This window comes from Trichogramma pretiosum, unplaced genomic scaffold, assembly GCF_000599845.2.
Source record: "Trichogramma pretiosum strain Unisexual culture from Peru unplaced genomic scaffold, Tpre_2.0 scaffold62, whole genome shotgun sequence".
Taxonomy (NCBI): Eukaryota; Metazoa; Arthropoda; class Insecta; order Hymenoptera; family Trichogrammatidae; genus Trichogramma; species Trichogramma pretiosum.
Genome location: NW_019641674.1, coordinates 877,971 through 899,747, shown reverse-complemented (window position 1 = coordinate 899,747; position 21,777 = coordinate 877,971). Strand labels below are relative to the sequence as shown.

Here is a 21,777-nt window from a genome sequence, read left to right as displayed (position 1 = left end):
ACCACGAGCGTTACGTCACAATCGAAGAGGTACTATAATTATGGCGTCACGTTATCAGATATATCAGATGTATCAGATTTTTTCATAAGAAATGTAAATTATAAAAATTGTTAATTCTCAATCATTTTTTATCAAACAAAGTTAGAAAGAAATCACCAACCTTTTTCATTAACATAAAAAGTATAGCTAAAATTTGAAGAAATTCTACTTTTCGTTTTAAATATGGAAGACTTAACTCTGTCAAGTAATTGCTTCGAAAAATATACTAAAAATAAAAATAAATTCAAAATTTAGCAATCAATTTTTTCATCACAGGATTGGAAGAAAATTGAAAGGATAAGAATAAAACGAACAGCTGTACATTTGTTTCACAGTTTATTATAGGTTATAGATTAATGTAGAATAGTTTAGTTTACTATTATAACTGTTGATCAAAAAACTGCCGACTGGAACAACTTGTCACTTGTGAAAAATCAACCTCTAGTAGAAACACTGCGATCTTGCGATACTTCAGTAAGACACTCTTCGAGGCTTAGTGGTTCGCCGAAAAAAATTGCAGTGAATTCAACTGTCAACGTGTGTTGCCATAATTGTGGAAGAACATTTTCAAAAGCGATATACAATAACGAGTACGGCAGAGCAAAGATAGAAAGGTGCGCAAATAAAAATAGTTAGCTCTCGTCGCTAAACTTCCGGTCGTTCCTCGCTAGTGGAAACGGCATGTAAATTTCGTTGTAAATATTATTACAGATAATGTTAAATTTCCCATTATGAATAAAGTTTACTATACAGTTTTTAAATTTTAACTCCTCGTATCCTTTTTTACTCTCGTACTTTTATCAAACATACATTATCTCACATTCTCTCACTATCTCACCTTAGTAATTATAGTAATATATCGTATTTAAAATCAATGCCGCTTTTGCGGACGTTTGCGAACGCAAACTCTCCCTCGTTATCTCTCGTAACTTCAATTCTATGTTCTTTTTTGCTCTCTTACTAAGAATTTCATCATTTTCTGCATTATCTCAATCCGAGTAGGGAGCATGTGCGATTAAATGTATTTTACTTCTCTTAATATTTTCTCATGTTTCTCCAATGTACTAATTTTTTTTTTATTGAATATTGGTTTCTACGCTACGTTTTTCCTGTAAAAATTTTCTGGTGAGGATATTTCCAAGTTCAAGTATTCACTTTTCACTCTAGAAATCTGTATAAACGTAGAAATGTTTTATGAAAAATTTTATTTTAAAGCTGATATTGTAGTAAAGTTGAGTCTTTTAAGAACTTTATGTTTCAAGTTTTTTTTTGATTGTATATTAGGCAATGTATACCGATTATCAAAAAGAGATCAAGATGTACTTTTTCTCGTGCGTAAAAAGTAACGTATTTATTTTTTATTTCTTTTCTTTAATTTTCTTAACAGACATTGAATTTATACAAACGCATTCCCTACGCTAGATTAAATATCACTTACACTGCTCGAGTTTACTTGTACTCATGTATCTCATACATTTTTTGTATCATCGTGTATTTTTCATTTGATGATGTTTTATAAACTCGTAGCAATATTAGGCTTATCAAATTTTTGACATTCTTTTTCTCATGGAAGAGTTTGCACCTGCAGTCTTAGTTTTTCGTTGATTGTACTCGTACAAAAGTAGCGAAAATAATAAATCACAAAAAAGCGTTGCATTATTATAACTCTTGTGCGTAAAAAATTTTTTAATATTATCGAAAATGAGTGCTTAACGAGTATAACCATACAATATTTATGTGCCGGTCCTTAAGTGAACTATTTTCAAATTTTGCATTCACCGCATTTGCAACTTCATATTTTTCGTTTTGTCGAGCATACTTTTCTTTTCTGCATACGTCTACCGTTTACGCATCGAATTCCTTTCTTAATCAAATCGTATACTTTCGTGCACTCACATTCATTAAAATTACGCAATTTCACAAATATTTGCGCACTTACTTTTCCTTTCATCCATCGCTACACTTTTAAAACTTTTAAGCTTAGCTAAATCAAATATCGCCACAGTTTATTTTTTCCGTCCTCCTACAAAGTTTTTTCTCTACAGTATACAATAATAGTGTATTTACGGTAGGCTGTAACCCATTTCATTCTCTTTCTATCATTTTTTTATCTTTATTTTTTAAAATCATTTTCATTTGAGTATTTCTCGTAGAGTGCAAAACGATGAGCGACACATTTGCGATGGAAGGAAAAAAAATGTTAAACTTTTGTTTTCTGTCCATCGCAGATTTAATGTCTTTCGTTTTGATGCTGCTCTTTTTTAATTATTAATATTAATCTTAATAACAATCAATGACACTTTAAAATTTCTACAATCTGCAGGGAAATATCATTATAACCTGCGGCTGGGCACGGCCCAGTATTTAAAAACTTTCTTTCTCGTATGCTCGCTTCGCGAAATAGCTTATGAATCGGCAATGACTCTCGGTTTGCAAAACCGGAAAAAATCGACGGTGGTCGTTCGAGTCATACATTACCATTTATTTTTCTTCAAACTTTTTATTCGCGCTTCTATTAATAATATGCATTCAAATCATTCTTTTTTATTGGATCTAAAACTTTTGGTCAATTTTTTCAAATAAATCCAAGTAGCAATAGAAAAAACTACATCATTTTTCTCTGTCAAGTCCATTTGCTTGATGTCAAGTGCCATTATGAATATATGAACAATTAATATAGGCCTACTTTAAAAAATCTGTGTGCAATATTGCGATACCACGTTAAGTATTTAATAGTAGTCATCTTCGTCCCTCCATATACTTTTATTATTTTTTTTACTGTTGCTCGTAACGAAAAACGTCATTTTCGGTTTTGTAAAAGGAATGGTCCAAATATACATATCTATATAATATACTTTTTTGGTTTTAACGAGAGAAAAAACTTTCTTCTTCCCAAATACGGTTCGGTTAGCGGCATTTATTCATTCATGTTGTTTTGGTGGACCGAATCGGCGACGATTTCCTAAAAAAAATTTTTATTGTTTTTTCATTACTTTGAAGGTTTAATAGTATTTTATTCTGAATAATATTTGAATTTTATGTATATCGCTAATAATTTTTATAGCACTGCGTGGCAGAAGTTCACATTTATGGCATGCTTTTCTGTGGCTTTTCTGTGGACTCATGACTCGGAAAAGGGGGCATAAATGTAAACTTTGCACAGTACTATAAACGATTATATTATCGTACGATACTCGTGCCATAAAGTGTTACTTATGCTACTAGTATCGTAAAGTACTATAAAAGCATTAGTAAAAACTTACATTCACTCCAGCACTCTCAACAGCGGCTGCGACAGCTTTCTCGTTGATATCAATTTCTTCGATGGCCTAAAAGACATACAAGTAGTATATAATTCTATCATATAGAAAAATCATCTTAAATAACAAAACAAAAAAAATCATCAGATGGCCCCTCGCTCAAATGTCTTCACAGATCGACATTTTTAATAATAGCGATCTTAAGAATTATCACTGTTTTAACGCAAACAGTGATAATTGATTGGCGATCATCATTTGCCAGAATTAAGTTAAATAAAGTGTGTACACGTAAGTCTGACCACTTTATTAGATTCGAATGAGTATTGAAATTAATTGTAAAATATTAGCTTCATAGATTTTTAATTTTTTTTTCATTAAAAATTTCGAATAGAAAGATGAACTCGTATAACTTTAAAAAATAACTTCTATAATTTCAAACATATCCTATAACTTTAAAATCAAATATGAAGTGTACAAAATATGCTAAGAAATTCTTAAAAAGTCTATTTCAATGTAAATATTCTACAATTACTCTATAAGCTGTAGTGTATAACTTTGGCTAGTGTACGTAACATACCTTGATCACTGAAGCGACGTCCTCGGTGATGGCGGGTGCCAATTGAACTATCTCAGTAGGTATAGCTGGTGGTGGGCTTACGGGTGCATCATCAGGAATTCCATTTGTTTTTGGTGGCTCTGGGACCGTCTCAAGTTCCTGTAAAATTTTGAAATTTACCATGAAGAATGACTCTTAGATTCAAATTTAACTCGTGAAGTTACGTTTGTCGCATGCATATGGCTTCAATTGATTTTTTCATTGAAACCTTTATATTTGACAAAAAAGTTAATCATACATTGTTCTGAAATCATTTCACGCTTGGTAAAGAAACCTTTTTTATAACTTTTCAATTAAATCAGTTTAATAATTCCATTTAAAAAATTCCAAGAAAAAGTGAATGAATAAATAAGTACTTGTAAACTTTGTAGTTTACACAGTGAAGTCAATATTAACATATACATTTTTGTAATTACACATCTTCAATCCAAGTATTGATCTTTATATCTGCTACTTCGATGAACAGTAAATTATTTCGACTAATTACAATAAAATGTCATTTGTATTCGAACGATGAGTCAAGCGTTTAATGATTTTCAGTGTTCGTTAATGATTAAAACAAAGCAACTGTTGCATGCAATTATGATATGCATAAATAGTTAAGAACACTACGTGAACAAATGCAATTACGAATGCCTTTTCTCATATACTTTATTTAATTACTGGATATTAAAAATTTTTATTTTCCAATAAGCTCTGCAGCGATTATTTTTTTCTTTATGCAGCGTAATTGTATTTGCTTGATATCCGTAAAATTAGACGTTTTTTATTTATTGTTTTTAAGAATAAAAAAAAACTCAGGGAAATAAAAACTTAAAGTTTCTCGTTTAAATTTAATATTATTTATTTTTCATATTGAAATACATAACACAACGTTGCCATTAACAACTTTGCTATAAATAAATATTGGATAAACGTCTAATTTCTATCGGTAGCACAATACATGATTATATTTCTGTTATCGAACATAATTGCATATAGATTTCCATAGTGTTAATAATGATGAGAAAACCAAGAGGTAAAACAACACAGGTAAATGTATTGGTGGCGTTAGGAATCAAAGAATAGGAATTGAAAGAGGATGATAAATCGAGTTTCCTGAGCACGTCAAAAGCATGTGTATTACGAAGTTATTGTTAATTTATGATATATTATGTACGTTCTTATTAATGATCCAACGGACAAAGACAAAAATTGTGGGATAATCAGATAATATCACACAACCGATTTTCGAGTCCAACGTTTTTGCCCATCGATGTACACCAGATTCGCTATATTATCTTCAACAGACATTCGTCATTTTCACATTCGTTCATATACACATATACATTAAGATTTTGAAGCTCCGGAATGCATATTCGCATCAGACATGGATTACTTATTGAGACATAATGATTTTTCTCTTTAAAATCTCCTAGAGTATTAGACGTGAGGTCTACTCACAACAGTCTCAAAACTGAATAATTTGCATTAATAAATACATTAGTTAAATTATTGTTCACTAAACATTGAAATTAGTTATCAACTTATGGAGGAATAGACCTCAGTTTCTCAAATTTTTGAGAATATTTGGTATGCAGAAATGAAATTCAAAAAAGTGGAAAAACATAAAAAAAGGTTTTTTATGTTAATTGAAGAATTGTAACAGAAGTACTTCAGAATTGGTAGAAACCGTTAAGGTAATTATGTGAGAAATTGGAACAATTGATAATACAAATGTAGCTAACCTAATGCACTCTTCATTAGTCTTAAAAGACCTACAGGTACTTTTACAGTCGTACAATATTACAGTTCACAATAAATAATAGCGCAATATTGTAGTGAACTTTCCACTTTAAAATTATATATTTATATATAATTATAAATTATATATACATGTACGTATGCATTAATGGATATAAATATATTATCGCACCGCATTCGAAAATTGTTACACAACGATTGATAATGACGTAGCTGCGAAACAAATCCAACGACATATATATATATGTAAATATGAGATATATATATGTATATATAAATGTACATATATATTTTTATATTAATACAAGAACGCGCGCGTGAGGTGTACAATATCATTCGTGAATATATTATTTATAATAATAAGTGTAAAGCATCTTTAATAGTCGCAAAAATTAAATAAATAATAAACGTTGGAGTATTAATTATTGTGAACACGAGAATTTATACAGCATTTTTTTGCAATCGATAACCATTATTATGCTGTGATAATGCTATTCACGAGGCTATAAAATCATAAAGGCACAATTATTGTATCGTTATTTTTTAACATACATAGAGAGTAAATAATACATAAGACTCATGTAATAATCGTTATAATAAATAATCATAGAGAAATGCGATGACGATTCCCGAAAAATAAAAATCATACAATTATATCGCATAATGATATCGCACAGTTGAACATCAAAATTTTTTAGTTTTCCATGTGTTATGTATATTATATAGATAAATAGAGGTATTAATGAGATATTGCGACGATACGATGAAAAAAAGTAATCAAAGTATAGATTTTTAATAATCATACTATGAAGGAAGAAAAGAAAAGTCGATGAATAATATTTCATGATATGGGCTCACACACAATCACTCGCACCCTCAATAGATTTACAATAATATGTACGTAAGCTCATATTATAGCTTATAAAGCGGGCTAAATGCTGCAAAAATAAGACACGAGAAAGAATGCCTCGCGCGTTTGAGTGCGTTGCCGATTTTTAATTGCTTTTAGTTTAACGCAAACGAATTTACGCAGCGCCCCTCGAGCCCTTACTATGGGACGTGTTGGTGGGACGCCGAGATGTGTTGTTACGTTTTTTATTTTTATTTTTTTTATTTTTTTTGTTGCTTTGTGTTGTGTTGTTAGTCACCTGCTGCTGCACGGCTGATTTGGCCTCGTCACTCGTGATGGGGGTCGACGGGGCCTCTTCCTCCTCATCCTCGTCTTGGACGGTAGCGGTGGTTTTTTGCGACTCCTCGCCGTGGAAGCCATTCTGTACGGGTACATCTTCCGCGGGGACTACTGGGACTGGAGTTGCAACAACGGCCTCGACAGCGGGTGTCTCGGCAGCTTCCTCGACGAGGGGAGCTTGGTCAATCAGCTCAGCTTCCTCGACCATGGGTGGCGGGGGTGGCAGTTCCTCGTCGTCTTCTTCGTCGTGCAACATGGTGCTAGCTGCAAAGCTGGCTACTTTAGAGCTGGGCAATTCGGCGGGAGCCGGTGACTCGGGCAGCGGCGGTGGCGTGCTGTCGTCGTCGTCGTCTTCGACGAGCGGTTCGGTCACGGGCTCGATCTCGTCGGCGCTCGGTGGTGGCGGCGATGGTAATGCGTCCGTTCGTGGGCATGCCTCGGGCTCGACGTTGGTCTCTACTTTGACCGACTCGACAACGGCAACGGTAACAGCGTCGTCGACGGCAGCCTCGGATTTAGCGATCGACGCGGGCGCGGAACCGTCGAGCGCGGCCGCGGCAGCTACGGCGGCGGGCTCTTCAAGAGCTTCGGCCAACTCGGTAGCGGTTGGGGTTTGATGCATAGCAAGGGTGTCGATGGGCGTCGACGGGGGACTGACGGGCGCTGGCTGTGCTTCAACGACTACGGCGGAAACGGCTTCCGAACTTATCAGCGTCTTCGCGGAGGAGGTAGTGGTATCAGAAGAAGTAGTAGTAGTAGTAGAGTCAGTTTGAGCTTTGATCGGGGAAGGAGGGACTACTTGTGACTCGCTAGTCGTTTCCTCAGTGGTTTTCCTCTCGTCAGCGACGACGGCCCCCGACTCAGCACTGACCTCGACTTTCTGTTCAGCAACGACTGGCACGGCAGCCTCTACGGGCTTGACGACCTCCTCCTTTTGAGCAACTGCTTCCTCGGCAGGGGCTTCAGCAGCTGAGGCAGGGGCTGCAGTTTCGACCAGTTTGGCTTCCTCTTTTTTCTCCTCGACAGCCGGAGTTACTTCGGCTTCTGGTTTGTTCTCCTCTGTCGGGCTGTTCACTACCGACGGCTCCTCGGGGCTGCTGGGAGTCGCGGCCGCCGCTGCTGCCTCGGCTTCTTCGCCACCCTAAAAGCCAAAAAATTTCACATTAGTATAAAGATGAGTGGATATAAAATAAAAAATAAAGAGAGGGGCAAGAATGAAAACAATAACAATTGTTAGCATAATCAATTTAGACATTTGATTGTCCGAGCGCGAAACGTAGTTCAAGTTCAGGCTTTATCATTGGTATGAGGATAGTATTTCAAAGACGCAGAGGAATGCAGCTTGTCAAATGTGCTTGAAGATATCGCAGGTATTGAATTCGCGCATTCAAGACAATCATGTACACGCAAACTGCATTGATAGACAGGCAGGACCGAGCGAGTGGTATAGAGGTATGCGAGAGGCGCATGATACTCTAGCACTACTGTAAATAAGCGTATCGCGCGTTTCTATGTGTGTGTGCGTGCGTGCGCGCGAGTCCAACTGCGCGTAATATCATTTTGCTGTCATTCGATAGCGCGGCAATACCGACGAGACAATCTAAGATTTCCACTTCCTTTTCTTGAAACCTCGATAATGAGTCAATATGTACAATATGTACTATACATCGGAGAGAAATCCTAAATAAACGCACATACAACGGCTTAAAAACAATCAGTTTTTGTCTCTTCCGTTAGTATTTTTAGTGGAACGAACATAAAAATCGTCAAGTACAGCGCCGGTTATAATTCTGGATCGTGTAGCAGCTTAAAAACATTCAACTCTAGTTAAACTGTACGCTGCAGATTGAGGGTCAAAATAAGAAAGAATTGTACATAATACTGGCATTATTGTGCGGGGGGGGGGGGGNGGGGGGGGGGGGGGGGGGTGTATGCACATCATTTCCATGGCGCCATCTTTCTCCCCTAAGGGCGGGCACGTTAAACAGCGCGGCGCAACGATCCCCCTCGTGTACGTCCTGACAATACCGAGCCAAATAAATTCAAGGATTATCATTACGTGCTTGCACGACTCGAAACACCTATATCTACGCACATAATAAAACTATCGAATATTCAATCACTACAGCCATAATTACCAGCTTGCGTATAAGCAAAATTTGAATTGCGACAAGCACATTTTAACCGTTAAACGCAGATCTAAAAAATATTCGACTTCCAATTATTCTTCCTTAAATCCATAGAATATATAAATTAATCACATCATTTTAATACGTTTTTGAGCACTTAAAAATATAATAGCTTAGAAGTATGTATAAGACTTAAGTAGATCCGTACTCTAACTCGAAATTCAAATCTTCACACATGTTTTCAAAAGTAAAAGTTTTCATAGAGCTTTTTAGAAAAATATTCAGTAAAAGTTTCAAAAAAATTGTTTCAAAATGTAAATCCCGGTTTGGGATATGGATATCTTTAATAGGGTTAGTATTTGCATAACACAAGTAGTTGTCATTGCACGAGTATTCGTACGTAGACTTACACGCACTCGATAAAGCGGAAAGCAATATTAGATGAAAATCAAGGGTGAAGAATGAGAAAATATGCTCGTCAGTATTGGAATTTTAGGGTTTTATAATTTGACTGTGTAAAAAAGAAAAATATAGACAGAAAGTGGGTCTCTTCAGTAACTCGTACTTGGGAAAATCAAGGGGATCAAAGGGGAGTACCTGTATGAAAATCGACCGAATATTGACAGAATTAAGCGTATCAGATGATTCTTCAAACAAAAAAAGTCGCTAAAACCCCATAAAATTATTTCAGCTAATGACTTGATGAAAAACACCTTTTAAATTAATTATTAGGTACTTGCCCAGTGATTGACCACTTTTGAATATGAAATAATTATACTTTCTCAGCGTTATATACTACTTCGACATCTGTACTACAATCTGAAAGATAATTTTGAATTCGAACAAAGAGCGTACACACATATTCAGCCCAGTCGCGTTTTTAAATTTGGTTAATTATACACACTACACTAAAGCTCTTTTCCTTAAGCCACGCCATATGCTATACAACAAATAATATATACGACCTACGAAAGCACGTATTTTTTTTTCTCACTTGGTAGACGCGGCAACTTATCGATCGTTTTGTATACGCGTTTGACACTAAAAAAATACTCAGTGAACAATTAATAGTTTGACTGCCAAAGAGAACAAAAGATATATTCAATACCCTTAGCTATACTTTCGTTTTTTTAAAGAACTAATTTTTTAAAGTCAAGCTATTTAGTTTCAGTCGCTGAAATTTTCAATTTCCAAAAACGATGATAGAACCATATAACTGAAGACGATTCTACATAAGTAATGTCATATAGTTACAATAATTCATTCCTCAAGAAGATTTCGAAGCCAAGCCAACATGTACATTTTTCTACGCATTTTCTGAGATTTTAGCTTGATTTCGGAATCTCCGTAATTCCGAATTTAACATAGCAAAGTTAGTAATTGTCAGCGTGATTGTCGCTCAGCAAAAATGCCAGAATCGCAAAGCAAATATTCTCTTACGATCTCAACTGCTCACGAAATGAACATCGAAAAAGTTTATGGCCAAAAAATTTCATATAATGAAAAACAATAAATCAAAATGTCTGTATAATCATGAAATATTCTCTAGTGAAGCCCTTCGATTTTAAGAGTCACTCATAAGTACAGTGAAAATTTCACGTATTCTAAGCCAAGCACGAATCAGTACCAGATATTAGAAACAAATTAGACTAGAGTGACTGAGAAACTGCGAGAAAATACCGCAAAGATAGATAAGCTGCGGCAACGTATAAACTAGACATTTCACTCGATGCCACTGAACCCCGTATATGACATTAAATAGATTCAATCGCCTAGTGCAACCGAATTAAAGTCAGGATGTTTGCTTTTTTTGATTCATGCAGAAAATGAGCTCGACTTTATTGGGAAAGTTTTCAATTGTACCAAAAAGTTACATTAACTTGATTTCAAAGACTAAAAAAACATTGACAGGTATGGCAATTAAACGCTACAGGATTATCCTATTGGTAATGTGGAAAGTCAAGAAGCATTACTTCCCAATGGTTACGTCGAAAGTTATAATCGTTAGAATAAAGAAAAAATCGTTAACGTGGGATTAGAATAGGCAGTTTTCTTCATGCGACAAGTTTATTCTATTCTTATTCCATAACAACTTTTCTTGCATAACGACTTTTGTTATACTGGAAAAATTGTTTTCACCGGTGTGCATCAATATCCATTGTCTAAATATCATCACGAATCATGAATCTGAATATGAACAGTCGAATCTCTCTAATTCATGAACCTTCCTACTATGTACCTTGTTACGACTTGTGCTTCCTCTAAATGGTAAAATCTGGTCATCTTCCCAGCACATTCGACAAAGTAGTAAAAACATTTTCGCGCATCAGTCCGAAGACTTTATATCATTCAATCAATTAAATCAATAAATAATTCATTATTTTCATTTGAGCTTTGAATTAGGGAAATGGTCTGTATACAATTTAAACAACATTACTCTTCAATTTTTATTCTACAATATGCACGAATGGGACAGAAAACTTGAAGTCGAAGTCGAAAAAAAACTGAGACCTACGTGCGATTTCTGCTGTAATTTGCATGAAATTTTCGACCGGGCCTGGAGTGCAAAGTATGTTAAGACAAAAAGTTAGAGAAAATAGTAAGTGCCAGTCACAATGTTCTAATTGGCTAAATAATCCATTTCAACTTTCATCTTGAAAACTTAACTTTTGTGCTCAAAAATATAACTTTTCCATTACCAGCTGGCAAGGGATAATTTTCAGTCTTTGGTCTTGCTTATTGCAGAACTACCTATCGGAATTCGGAACAGATTCGTGCGTTCACTCGACGCGGTACTTCGTAGTTACTGTTCTAGTTCATTTTACCCAACAACAATGCGTCCCGACTATTTTTATGCTGCTTTAGCACGACACGGTTGAGATTTACTCTTGTCAAGTTGAATGCATTGTGCGCCCTAGACGGATAACCGTATTAAACCAACTGTGTTATCAACTGCAAAGAATGCAACATGAGGTTATTAACCGAGACAACGCAAAATAGCATGCACATACCACAAAATTAGTATTTGTATATTCACAGTAAAGAAAATTTAATTTCACTCAAGAAAATGATTTGAGGTATTATTTGAAAAAGAAATGTAAAAATGTTATTTGGGTTAGATTTTACGGAAATCATGGTTTAAAATCACAGGGGTTTTGAAGTGCAAAAAGCCCATTTTGATTGCAATACTCGGAGTCAACACCATGGAATAATCTTTATTGGTAAAGAAAAGATTATCATTATTTTCACGGTAAAAATTTGGAATATTTTGACCAGTAAACGATCAAAGAGAGCAAACTTTTTCGATTAAAAATTGAAGCGTTAGAACGCGATTAAGCTCTCTCTAATTGTTTTTTTTTCTAATTTTTCTCCATTGTAGCATGGGAAAGATGATCCACGCGTTTAATAGGCTACATCATCAACATCGTCATATCAGTGTAATGGAATGGCCCTTTATAAGGATGTAGAATATGCGTGTATACAGGCTAGTGGCGCGAGCGAGCGAGCTTGAAAGCTTTTTGTGCCTTGACGCCTACTAATTGCAACATTAAAGTTTAATGAAGGGCAAAATTCAATTAAACACAGCATTTGTTGAATCCTCTATTCTGAAAGACGTAAGGATCAATGAATTTTTGGATTTTAGAAGTTGTCAGGTAATTATGGCAGAATTTTGAAGAATATTGCGCTCACTTTTTGCATCTTATGCCGTCGAGGGAAATAAAAACCATGTCAAAACAAGTGAAAAAGAGCATGCTAGCTCGACAAACGTGGGTATTATAGATATGTAGCCAAGTACACAGCAGCAACACACGCAGAGCGACATTTATCACACGCAAACACTGTACCGTCGTGGCCTGGGTAAGATCTTCCTCGTTACGATAACCTAGTAGCGGTAAGACGGCTAAGATGCGCCTGGCACCGCGAGCCAAAAGACCAGCGGTCCAGCAAACGCCTCCACCCATCGTCCGGCCTACCTTGAGCACGGACTCCATGTCGTTGTTGCCGATGATTTCCTGCTTGCTTCGGCTTGTGCACTGCCGCTGCTACGCCGCTTGCAGCGAGATCTAGACGCGGTCGATTCGAGATTTATATAGCTTTAACCAGGGCCGGCATGCGCCGCACACTGCTCTATATTTATTGCGAGTGAACTGTCGAAACGAGTCGAGAGCTTTAAAAGCTCTAGTACCGAGACAAAAAGGCCAGAGGCCTCTATTCGTAACAACTACTGAAATTATTAAACAAATGAGCTAAATTACGATCGACACACAGTAGCATATAAGATTCAACATATAATCGCACAGAACTTTTCATTCAGTTCATTTCGCTTCAAGAACATTACATGAAAAAGTGTTAATTCAATGAATTCATGGAGTATTCATGCATAACATGTGGATATTTTCAAGTGAAAACATGCCAACAATGCATGCCTTAAAAAAATGTACGCAATATACAATGTACACTATATGTAAATATATATATATATACAAATTGAGTGTTGCAGTTTTCGAGAAATTTACGCGATCACGAGTTTCTATTTTTGGTTTAGAAACGAAGCGTAAAGTCATGCATTTAGAAATACATTTAAGTAATATCTATTTTTAAAGACACAACTAACAACTCGAAGGAAATTCCTCGATCATATTAAATGAGTTTTCAACAATATATTTCACAACTAAATCGAATGTTAAAGCATTAATTGATAAAACTGAATGAAATAGTATTGAATGATTCTTAGCAACCACGATGAAATTTTAAGACTCGGACAGTTCACTGGCTATAAAATTCGGCTAAGTGATGCACGTTACAATTATAAAGTAAACAAATCGTTTATTGAAAGATGCAGCTAAAGTCGATGCAAGCGTGCAACTCGAAGCACTGATTCGATAACTACTAAGCAAATCCAAAGCAGTAAAACGCCAACTTTTTGGCCTGCGAAGCTGCCGTTGACTACTCCAAGTCGGGCAGGCTTACCGGTATCTTTATATAGTCTCGGCGGCGATCAGTGCGTGAGCAGCAGCAGCAGCAGCAGCAGCAGCGGGGCAGGCAGCAGCCCACACCCTAGAGTCTATAGACGCTTGACGTTGTCCTACCCGCGATCGTGTAGAGCGCGGCCAAAGCGATGACGAAAATTCGCCGCAACGGCTGTGGAGGGAGCCTCAAGATTCGCGCGAGAAATAACGTGGTGGATCGAAGTAACAATCAAAGCTCCGTACATAATATACGCGTGCGCATGCACCTTGCGGATAAAGCAGAAAGCGCGTAGGCACGGCGCAATAGAGCTACGCGCTGCAAGGTAGGCGAGAGCAGGAAGTAGGCACTGCTGCCGTTGCGTGCGGATCGCGTATTGATAGGATCCTAGGGTTGAATTTATGGCTCGATTACTCCAAGCCGGATCGCGTTGGCAGTTGTTGCAAAAATACATGGATTTTTCACTCTCAGTCACGCAGCGTATCAATCGAGCAGTCGATACCAAGCTTCCGGCTAGGTAGTTTCCAACATTCCGTTGCACGTGTCCATTGGCAGACGCATATAAATTAAATGACGCCGTGACGTTTGTTTCATATTCTTGTCCCTACTACGCGTATGTACTCTTCGCGACTTTTACGTAATTATTGCAACGACGCATTTCCCGTAGGTGCTTAGGATAAGTTGCATGGTATTTCATGATTTTTAATCTCGTTGCATCAGATTTGCACTCAAGTAAATGATTATCGATGTTAATGAGAATCCAGATGCGCACTTAATATTCACACTCGAGTGTTTTATCTTAAATGCCAGAAAAAGCAAATGTGTAACGTTTTGTTTTTTACTTTCAATTTCGCAAAGACAATTCAATGGCATGGATCATTGGCACTGTGCCCAAAATTACAATTTTGAGCTACGTCTTCGGTATAAAATCAGAAGGTATATTTAACCAAATACAAACAGAGACATTGCATGCATGAATTAGATCTCGAGTGTAAACTTAATAAGCCGGAATATATTTTAAAATAATAGCAACTTTCAATCGTGGTTCGCAAGTGTAAGCATCGAAACGCTGAGTAATGCAGCAATAGTCCGAAGAAAAAAAAATATGTGCCCTCGTAGATCGAGATAAAAAACACGACAAGAAAGGAAAAAGAAGCGACGGTGTCGTCGTCGACTCCCTGGCGTGAAAAATCGTTGTACAGCCGCAAACCACGCCGCTACATGGTCTCTCACTCTCTTGCTTCATCTATATAAACATGTCTATTCTCGTCTGTCTTTTAAAATAAGTTAGGATCGCGCGAGCAAAACCCGACACTCTATACCTTACACAATATATATTGTACGCGTCGTTTGGAATTGACGGCAACGAAGACGGCTGGCTGACGCCACCAGCACTCGGGACTCGTAGCACAACCTCTTGGCATATACATACTATATGTGCGTATCGAAAAATCCCAAGTGATATAATACACTCTGGCGTGCGTGCCTTATAATGGATACGCGTGCGTATTTGCTAGTCGCGCACGTGGACAGAGTATCGAGTATTATATATCTTACTGCGTCGTTGACAATGTTTTTTACTCATCGTTTTACTATTTTGCAAATGATAAAAAATCTGTAGCGCATGTGATCGTCACGAGTTATGGCTACCACTGCTACCGGGTGTCGAATGAAATCCACCAATAGCTTGGTTTTTGAGCGCGTTTCGATTGAAAAATAGTTGCATTGGTCTTTTCTCTCTCGTTTTTCTTTTTACTCTCCTCTTTCTCACTTGGCATAACTTAGTAAATAGACTTTTTTAGTAGACTCTATGGGCTACGTACAATAAATTACCCAAATAATAAGAACGGACTGAGTAGTTTGGTAATTGGAGTGGACGGTTGATCTCTCTTTATTGGACAAACAATTGTATCCAATTAATTATCATTAATCATTTGAAAGTGGGTGATTACTTTCTGAGAATTATGAGTGAAAGTGTTTTCGTATATCTTTGCACAGAGAGTCGTCCAGAACTAATTCGCTGTATACTCATATCGATTAATTATCCTTCGCAATTTATTTACAGTTTGCAATACAATAACGCAGTCTAAGAGCGTAAAATTTATAACAAAAGTTCATCTGAGCCAAAACTGAAGTAATTAAAAAAGTCTTTTGGCTTCTTATTACGATTGGATAAGATACGCAGAAATGATCGTGACAAGTTTCCCAACGATATTAAAAAATATTCAAAATATAGGTTCATTGGATTTCCGGCTGGGGGCAGCATCAACCAAGAGGATGCATAACTGACACTATGTAATTGTGCTATGCTTCGCTGAATGCCGGCAAATGAGATCTCTGTGTGTTACAACTATACTTTGTAGACAAGATACATTTTTTTTAATTGAACACATGTATCTCTTATGAAACGGGGTTCAAAGTGGCTTAAAATTTATGTAACACTACAGCGGTTTGTACAAAGGTATATGAAATAAGTACTTTGCATAAGATCTCAGCTTAAACTGATTAACTGATACACGCTATTCGCTAAATTTAAGCAGGCTTTACTTATTTCATGCCGTAATGACCTATAGTTTCAAGTTTTTTGCCCTTTCCACTTTCCTAGATAGCTCAAATCACTTTGGCATACTTTTTTCTGAAAATTTGGACAATTTACAACAAAAAAGCTCGTGGGCACTTTTACTTTTGAATCATTCTACTTTAATCTAAGAATTATATGAATTTGTGATTTTTCATGAATTTCGAAAAAACCCTAAAATGGCCAACTTTGGGCCTCTGAAAAAGTGTCATAGGAAGCCCAAATTTTTCTAAAATTTTTTAGGGACAAATCTGACATCAAATACAACAAGTTTTTCAAATTTGCAGAAAAAAAATTATTTTGGCCATTCGACTTCACAGAGAATTGGCCGTACATAAGAAGTTATGAACGTGAAACAAATGTGGACAACTGTATTAAAAACATATAAAGGAATTTCACTTTAAAAAATGCCGTTTGTTATACAATTCAACGATTACTATGTAACAAACAAGTTTAAGGGCTTATAAAATTGAATAATAAAATGCACCCGCGGCAAGAACTGTTCTTCTAAAGGCATGTCATTTTATTCTCTCGTTAAAAAAGTAGCAAGTCTCAGTAAAATGGAGAAAAACGACAAAAAAGTCACATAAAATTGGCAATATTACCACTCTTGGAGATCATCTTATTTGATACATAAAAATCGTATATTTTCATAAATACGAATGAGCAAGTTCTTCAAAACTATAATAGTTTGTTATGTTATTTATCAAGGAAACAGATATGTTATTTATGATTTTGGCATGATCAGAGCAAATATTTCGAAATTAATTTTAGCCCCAATACAACACAGTGTTAACAAAAATGATTATTGTTTTTCATTATCGTAAAGTCGTCCGTTGCATTTATACTTAGCCATTTATTTTAATCACCCAATCATTATTAACTTTCCTCTTTTTCCTATCTTTATGGCCCATGCAATTGAAATAGAAATTTTCAATACGTTTTTTATACTATTTATATTGCAACCATCGGACGCAAGTGTCCCTGGTAACACTTGGTCTTTCATTCATCAAAATATTGTTTCTTTATTTAATAATCATGTTAGAATCATGATAGAAGTATGAACGCAGAAAGACGTTGCGAAGAAGAAAATTGGTGGATAAAAAAAATTGGACGTGTCAAACCTTAAAAAACCGCTCGCGAAGTCGCTGACCAATTCCTCTCAGAGATCGTGCTTCACTTACCTAAAACAAAAAATAAAGTTTTTAAGTATAGGTTAGAAATATTACGATTAGGATGGACAAATTTGAATTTGATGTGACTTTATTGCGTCACATATATCACAGGGCTCGATATAAAATTTACTCATGTGTCACTGGACATCTGTGAAATAAGAAATTCATCTTTCAGGAGATTTGAAAGCCAGCCTAAAAATTAAATGACAAATCCATCTTTCTGAAACTTTTACTGATAATTATCTATAATCTCGCGCGCAGAGACAAAAAGGTATCGAACTCGAGCGCAGCAGCAAAAAGGTATCTAACTCAAGCGCAGAAGCAAAAAGGTAGATTATTCAAACGAAGTGGCAAAAAAGTTTTCGCTCGCTGAATTTAGGTTGGCAACGTAGCCGTAAATGATAAAGTTTTGTTTCAACATCCAACATTCAACATTTAATTCAAAGTTATGTAAAGCTAATAACTTCTTCTTTCCTCTCAGAACATACAAAGTTCTCCATAAGAGGCATATTGAGTCGAAATCGCGGTGAGATTGATTTGTTTTTTCTCACTTGTCCGACTCACTTGTTTTTGCTCATTTTTGCTCTAATACATATATCATATATATATCATATACGATATATATCATATATCATAATGCGATATTTTTCAGACGCTCTGATGTTGCATTTGAGCTAATATATAAGACTTTTCTAGAGATTCTAGGAAAAACAGTTACTGCGGATGAAGCTTTTTATGTGCGTGTAACGTTTTTTCAGTACGAACCTGTCTTGCTAAATTCTCAACTTTTCCATCTCCTTTCAAACGAGAATATAATGTTTCCTAACTTTCCATTTCAAAAAAATTTAAAAACCATAGCATTGTTTCTACTCTGTTTAAGTACATTAAGTTACAATCATTTTCTTATTTAGATGTAATCAAGTAGTCAGTAAGCGAAAATTGTTAAAAAACGTTTGCTACGCTTCTGCAGATTATCAATCGCGACTTTGTGGTATCTCAAAAAATTTTTTATGATGGAGTTAATTAAATATCTAGTGTTATTGAGAGATTTTTAAATTGTTGAAATTTTCATAAAAGTATAATGGAAATATTAATATTCATTAGTGTTTCACCAATTGAGTTTTTAAATATCATTATTAAAAATTAATTATAAAATAGATCAGAAATAATTTTTACATCAACTTATTAAATTCTTAACAGAAACATCGAGTTCATGATTAAAAAACACTTTTTTATCATGAAACAGCTTAGTGAGAAACATCATCAATTTTTTAATTCCATAAAATAATGTGCTTGTAGGATTGGAAGAAGAAATAACCGGTATAAGTCTTGACACTATCGAAAAGCCATCGCGTATGCGCCATCTGATGTACAGTGACGGCGCTGCCGTAGCCGCAGCCACGTTGGGTCGAGGAAAATTACTTCGACACCTTATAGTCGAGGCGCGTACGCAGCAGGAAATCTCGTTACAATCTGAAGCCCGAGTTTGCTAGCTTATTATCTAGTACGCACTACATGGTGAATAACAAACGTCGTGTTCTTTCAATGAAGGTACCAAACATATGAAAATAAATTTAAAAAATCTTGGTCGATTTCAACAAATTAACAAGTTAGGAAAATTAATGAAGGGGGGTGTGTTAGATTGTTCTCAAGCATCATTTTAATACCTTTTTTTTAGCATATAGTAAAATGGATTTATCTATAAATAATATATTATAAACAGTTATTTGAAGAACATTCAGTTGAATTTTCAGCTCAAAATAACAAAAAATAAGCTAACTATAGTTTGAAAAAAAATTATTTGCGGGGGACATTGTAGCTGAACATTTACTCAACCGATCATCTTCAATTTTTTCACACTATTTAACTACATAAAATATGAGGTAATGGTATCGAGATTTTTCGTTAAAAATGATTTTTAGTTTTTGTCATTTAAAAAGTCATCTTATATGTTGGTAAAAAGCGTTTAACAATGCAAAAAGTTCAATTATCTTGAAGTCATTACCTCATATATTATTTACTCAAATAATGTGTTAGGTATGAAGTGGATCGGTCGAGTAAATTTTGAGTCACAGTGTCCACTGGATTTTTTTTCATTGCGTGTGAAAATTTCCTGTAGCTAGTTTATTTTTCGTTATTTTAGACTGAAAATTTAACTGAATATTCCACAAATAACTATTAATTATAAATATATGATTTATGGATCAATTCAATTTACTGTAAGTTCAAAAAAAAAATTTTTTTTTTGAAATTCCCCTACCTTTTCCCTGCCTTATGTACAAATTATCAGCGCGCAAAATAGAGGTAAAATCAAGTTCTCGACGATTTTTTGTTGTCTTGCCAAGCGTTTTGCTAAGCTGTTTTATTTTGATGCACAATTAAAAAATTTTAATTTTGTAAGTCACGTGCAAAAAAGTTACAAGTTCAGCCTTATCGTGAAAGCTAGGTCCCAGATCGTTGGAATAAAACGATTCACAAGATTCACGCCGAGTGCAGGTTTGCTAACATCCTCAGTTGGGCATTTAATGCATGCCGCACTTGCCGCGTGAAAAGCCAATCTTCTCAATTTATCTACACGAGTGCAAAAACGAGTGTGTGATAACTTTTTCAAATATCATTTTTCTTCATCCCTGTTATAGCTCGGGTCGCGCACGTATGTACCTATACGATTGAGCACGTGATAAGCTAAGAGCGATAAGTTATTAGTTCAGACACGCGGTTAAGAGCGACAAATGTATAAGCAACTCGCATCAAGGATAACCAGGGGCGAGGGTACACGAGCTAGTTTTCACTGTAGTGAGCTCGTAACGAGAATGCGCATAACGCAAAGTGAGATTCTTGTACATGGCGAAGCTACTACAAAAATCGAATGGAGAAGCGTAATCTTCGCGAATCACCTTGCAGAGATACGAATGAAGTGAAAGACAAATAACATATTTGCCGCTTAAAAGGTAACGAAGACGCACCTGAAACTCGCAAACAGTATAAAATTGAGCGGATGAGAGATCTTATTGATTGGCGCTGCAGCTGCTGCACCGGAATCCCGGGGGTCGGAACGTTTGCACGCGCCGGCGCTCTACTCGCCTCCTCTTTACTTTTCAAACCAATTCTTTAGAGCAATACATATGTACAGTGTATACTTGCTTATAGAGAGAGAGAGAGAGAGAGAGAGATCAGATATAACTTGAGTCAGATTAACGACCGATCCTATTACTATGAGCAGTTTATGGAACATAGTGATTAAACTTTGCCGAATTTGGTTGAGATTTGTCTAGTAACTTGAGAGAAGTAACTTTTTAATGCCATGTGTGTTGGAGTTTTTAAACTTACTCAACACGACCAACAAGTCCACGACTATTACTATGAATTATTTTAAGCTTTATGAAACTTAATAATAAAAACGAAAATTTCAGAGTACGATTATTTATCCGACAAATGGAAAATAAAAAATGTTCATTTGTCCGAAATGTCAACATTTTTTGGGCCTGCCAATTCGCGTAGGGAACATAAAAACATGGTTCTTCATGCATTGTATATAAAAGCGTATTTACAATCTCGTTAAAAGAGCAAATGGCTTTGAAGCAGGACAGCGAAGACATGCAAAATACGCGCTGAACCTCTTGAGTGATAGGGGTGAAGACGTACGACTCTCTCTTCTCTCGTTCTCATTTTCCACTAACAGACTCGGCAATAAGATCATGATAGCGCACGATTGGGTAAATTTATGTTTCATCGCTTATGCTCATAGAATAATTTATGTGACCAAAAGCTTCGATAAATTCATACCCATGCGTACATACATAAAAATACATATCGTATACGCATGTGCGTAACTTCGTGCTATATCTCAAAGTTCACTAAAGGTCTTTGATATATCTTAAAGCTCATGTCAGCGACACGTTTATCTTAAGCTTCTCGTTGTTTTACCCTACGCGTTTGTATATCGTATCGTATGAAATGGCTTTGTTCTTTTCTTTTTTATTATGCAATTTCTTTTTTATTATGCAAGTCAAATTATTGCAATGATGAAATCCTAGAAAACGTGTTTGATACTTATCATTTTTTCACACTTCTAGCAAT

At 35.7% G+C, this 21,777-nt stretch overlaps 1 protein-coding gene across 2 annotated transcripts in view; it reads right to left on the bottom strand.

Moving 5' to 3' along the window:
- Nucleotides 1-358: 358 nt before the first annotated feature.
- LOC106649689 (neurofilament heavy polypeptide-like) overlaps nucleotides 359-21,777 on the bottom strand; it is a 41,568-nt gene continuing 20,149 nt past the window's right edge. Inside the window, exons 5-9 of one of the 2 annotated variants that reach the window (XM_014367255.2) lie at nucleotides 17,647-17,706; nucleotides 6,807-7,988; nucleotides 3,877-4,014; nucleotides 3,303-3,368; nucleotides 359-3,001 (exon numbers count right to left, since the gene is read on the bottom strand). In XM_014367255.2, coding sequence (XP_014222741.1) covers nucleotides 2,957-3,001; nucleotides 3,303-3,368; nucleotides 3,877-4,014; nucleotides 6,807-7,988; nucleotides 17,647-17,706 — 1,491 coding nt within the window. In that variant the 3' untranslated portion in view covers nucleotides 359-2,956. The remainder of the gene's footprint in view (nucleotides 3,002-3,302; nucleotides 3,369-3,876; nucleotides 4,015-6,806; nucleotides 7,989-17,646; nucleotides 17,707-21,777) is intronic. The other variant, XM_014367263.2, reaches the window with a different exon arrangement.